At 28.5% G+C, this 4,317-nt stretch overlaps 2 protein-coding genes across 9 annotated transcripts in view; one reads left to right on the top strand and one right to left on the bottom strand.

Moving 5' to 3' along the window:
• Ask1 (apoptotic signal-regulating kinase 1) overlaps positions 1-4,317 on the bottom strand; it is a 44,350-nt gene that overhangs the window by 18,022 nt on the left and 22,011 nt on the right. For both annotated transcript variants that reach the window (XM_014429203.2, XM_014429204.2), the window contains exon 17: positions 1,337-1,504. In XM_014429203.2, coding sequence (XP_014284689.1) covers positions 1,337-1,504 — 168 coding nt within the window. The remainder of the gene's footprint in view (positions 1-1,336; positions 1,505-4,317) is intronic.
• The window catches only part of LOC106686097 (uncharacterized), a 31,335-nt gene that overhangs the window by 10,527 nt on the left and 16,491 nt on the right, over positions 1-4,317 (top strand). Inside the window, exon 1 of one of the 7 annotated variants that reach the window (XR_010843075.1) lies at positions 1,425-1,518. The exons of the other annotated variants lie outside the window; for them this stretch is intronic. The gene's annotated coding sequence lies outside the window, so the exon portion shown is untranslated. Of the gene's footprint in view, positions 1-1,424; positions 1,519-4,317 lie in introns of those variants that run through there. 7 annotated transcript variants of the gene reach the window in all.

The following is a 4,317-nucleotide window of genomic DNA, read 5'->3' as shown; positions in this document are numbered from 1 at the left end:
AAACATTATAAGCTCCAAAAAAAAAATTAACTTTGTTTGTTAATATTACAGTTATGGTCAGACTCGAGCTTCTGCAAATTTATATAAATTATAAATATTGTAATATCCTCTTTTATAAGTAAATAGGTATTTTTATGTATTAATGATTTTTAGTATGTTTTATGTTATGTATTATTTCAGTATTGTTTATTTGTTGTATTAAACCAAAAAGCAAGCTAACCAATTTTCATCAGTAAAATATGCAGTCACAAAAGATATGGTTCAAAGCCAAGATGGAGGCACGTGTCTTTCCAAAATTTGGTAAAATCACTGCCATGTTGAGCAGATTCAAATATATTTATCTTCCCATCAAGATTTGTAATTACAGTACATTCAAGAAAAAATAGAAGTAGATACTAAATATTTAAGAATTATATTCATAGAGAAATTCATATGTAAAAACTGTTGTGCTATAATCGATGTTTACAACAAATATCTAGACCACTATTTGGTTTAGATTTTACTTGATGTTTAAACTCGGGAAAGGTAGAACGTATCCTGGATGCAGGAGGTCCTGAACATCCTTTGTCTCCCTTAGTGGGAAATCTAGAAAAAGAAGACATCTAAAATTATCCAAAAAGTTAAAGCGACTCTTTGTTTGGGATGAGATGTGTTGAAAACTATTAGAGGACCAAATGCTTTGTTTAAAAACAGTGTTAGCTTGTGTAATAGGAGTCATCAAAAATCATCAGTCATCATAGAAAGAGCATAAATTGGTTAGGTCATCAATTTCAGTCCAAATTACCCTATTTGGCCAATCTTAACATTAATTATTAAAATTTTTAATCACAATTCAATTTAACTCTATTATCACTTTCTTATTAAAAAAACTTTAAAGGTTTTGAGAAATGTTAACTTATCTTAACCTATGTAGTGTTGCATATCATATGAAAGTGCATGGGATATACTGTAAAATGACACCTATCCGATATCTCTAGCTAAATTAGGGAAGCTTCTGCAGCAATTCCAAAACTTGTTATTATCTGTTTTTTGTCCATTTATTGGTATTTAACAGCGGTGTACTTCAAAAATAACTAAACATATCTCAATAAAATTTTTCCAAATGAATACAATATTTGTAGAAATTTGATGAAAATCTGAGATGGTAATGATCAAAAGTGTGTTGAGTTGACGTGGCATTACCTTTTTTTTAATAACATTCCATTAAAAGAAAAATAACGAAACAAGAAGATGCAAACACATGCTCCATGTATGAAAGTTTACAAACACCATCCATATAGCTTAATTAAATTATAATTAATAATTTAGAGGGAAAAAAAATTATGTGATAACTTACGTTTCATCAGTGTTGGCTGCCCTAGGGCTTACTGAGTTCGTGAACGAATTGGTGACTGAATTGGGAGTATTCCATGCCTGGACGTTTTTAGCTTTCTCTACCGGGACGGAAACGCTTCGACTCAACAGTTCTTGTGGGGCCACTAGAGCTCTGGAGGTCTTCTTCTTTCTATTGAAAACCAAGTATTTAAAAATTAACAACAATTTATTTTTCTCATTCGCTTTTCTAGAGATTCAATGTTATGTTTCAATAATAGAAATTTGGCTTCTACTTATCCCTCAAGTACACAGCAATAAAATCAAATTTTTTTCCAAGTAGCAAGAACTCTATTTCTAAAGGAATTGCAGATAGTGCCCTCTATATTATCAATATTAGGCACACTACAGCACCATTGTCGATTCAGTCATCTGGTCAGTTTAAATTCGTATAATTACTTGTTAATGAGTTTTATGTTTAGAGGGAAATTTAACTCTGAATCGAATGGACTAAAAACTAAATTTATATTTAATAATAATTATAATAAAAAAAATAAACATAAGAATTAAAAAAACCATGTAGCCTGGCTGTGGCAAAGAGTGTGATTACTCATGTAACTCTAAGTAAAGTTACAAGTATTTAGGAGTTAATATTATATTTATTTTGACTGGACTATTAGGACTATCATAAGCTTCCTTCTCGCAAAAGGAAAAACAAAGGGAGTGTGTTTGTTGCACTATGCCTACCCGCACACTACCAATGCCACCAAGGTGTTTTTAAATCTTGTTGAACTATCCTGACTTGGCAACTTCAGATTTTCATATTTTCACCTTCCTGAAGACAAGGGCAGAAAAAAAAAAAACGATTAAAAGGAAGAAAAAAAGAGGTCTTGATATTCTAAGAGGAGGGCATCAAAATCTTGTACTACGAATTAGAACCTGTATACATTGGGAAGATTAATACGTGGAAAAATAAGTAACATATATACCTATAATATACCCTGTAATTTTGTTAATTAAATTATTTTTTTTTAAAAGAAATAAATAAAATTGACTTTCTGAACATGTTGGTATAATAAGTATTGTTTAAAAGATATACAACAATAAGATAAAGATGGCCATCAATGGCCCAAAACATAAACTAATATGACAGATGTACTATTTTTTAATAATAAAAATAATATTATTGGAAGAAGATAGTTGACCGTATGAAGTAGATTGGAGGAAGATTGTCCGGGTGGCGGTCAATAAAGTTATCAAAATAGTAAAAGAAAACTATTTATTGTTAACCAATGGTTTGCCCCACTTTGCAGGGCTTTGTGTAACAATAAATAGTTTTATTTTACTATTTTAATAACGAATCCCTGCAAAGTGGGGCAAACCATTGGTTAACAATAAATAGTTTTCTTTTAATATTTTGATACCTTTATTGACCGCCACCCAGACTATCTTCCTTCAAAAATAATATTAATATTATAAAAGGAAGCCAAATTGCAATATTTTCAATAAACAATTTTAAATGTTAAAAATTATATTATTACATTTACGTTATGGTTTCATATATAATAATATAATAGAAAAAAAAATTAAGAAACTTACCGTAATGAAATTAGTGAATAGCTTGTAAAACAGTACTAAATATAGAAAATGTCGATATATAATGAGAAAATTTCAAGTCAACCTAGAAGTAGTTGTAAACTAATTTCTTCCAATGGATTCTAATGTAAAACTGTTTACAAAAGACGATAGTAAAAAAGTTTACACATATGATGAAAAATACTATTTCTAGGAAAATAATCATCATAAACTACTTTATGGTGCATTTAACGAGCTTCAAACCGAGACATAATATAACTATTTGTGTTTAATGTTTTCCAAGACATAGTTTTTGAAACACCAATTTATTATTCCACATAAGTTGGTTATTAATTAGTTATCACATCATCTGGTGAAATATGATTAACCTTATGTATTTTTTGTTCCTAAAGTGCAGCTTATAAATAATTTTACATAACTTTTGCATTTTCCAATTTAAAACGTGACACATCTTGAAAAAAAGTTCAATATGATAGTAACTACAATGGCTCAATTTAAAGCCTGTTAAACAATCCATTAATTAGTTTATTATGAACATCTCCATAAGAGTAGCAGTTTCTATGATATTTGTCAAAATAAATTCACAAAATGTTGATTTTCTGTGGTTTGAGGAAAAAAATATAATATTTTTTTTGTGGATCTTGAAGATCAGTCAATAATACAACTATATTGAGATGATGTTTCACAACCTTATTGTTTATGAAGCCATACCATGCAATGAAAAAAACATTTTTTTTTTTTAGAACAAACAATTTCTTCAACAAATTATTAAAAAAACTACACTTCTTAAACATAGTATAGTTTAAGATTAATAACTATTACAATTAAAATATTACTAACAATTGTCTATTACAGTTTGTTCAATATAGCTGTGATACAACTAACTCAAGGTTTGTACCAGAACTGAATGTTCAATGTATTCAGTTCTATTAATGTCTGAACATATTGAGTTCTGGTACAAACTTTGGGTTAGTTGTATCACAGCAATGTAGAACAAACTGTAATAAACAATTGTTAGTAATGTTTTAATTGTAATCGTCATTGATCTTAAACTATACTATGTACATGTAGTTTTTTAAATAATTTGTTGTAGAAATTCTTTGTTCTAAAAAAAAAATGTTTTTTTCATTGTAGGGCATGGCTATGTAAACAATAAGGTTGTGAAATATTATCTCAGTATAGTTGTATTATTAACTGATCCTCAAGATCCACAAAAAAAAAAATATATATTTGTGGATCTTGATAACATTACATGGATAAAAGATAAAGATATCAAGATATATACATATACATGCAGCACCTTACCATATGTATGTATACATATATATATATATAAATATTTATTTTAAGGTTCATTAGAAGTTGAAACGTTAGGGCAACCACTGCCAGGTTGGTACAAGTGCCATTATC

Source organism: Halyomorpha halys, unplaced genomic scaffold, assembly GCF_000696795.3.
Source record: "Halyomorpha halys isolate HHAL.00 unplaced genomic scaffold, Hhal_1.1 Scaffold777.1, whole genome shotgun sequence".
NCBI lineage: Eukaryota > Metazoa > Arthropoda > Insecta > Hemiptera > Pentatomidae > Halyomorpha > Halyomorpha halys.
This window is presented reverse-complemented; position numbering and strand designations above follow the sequence as displayed.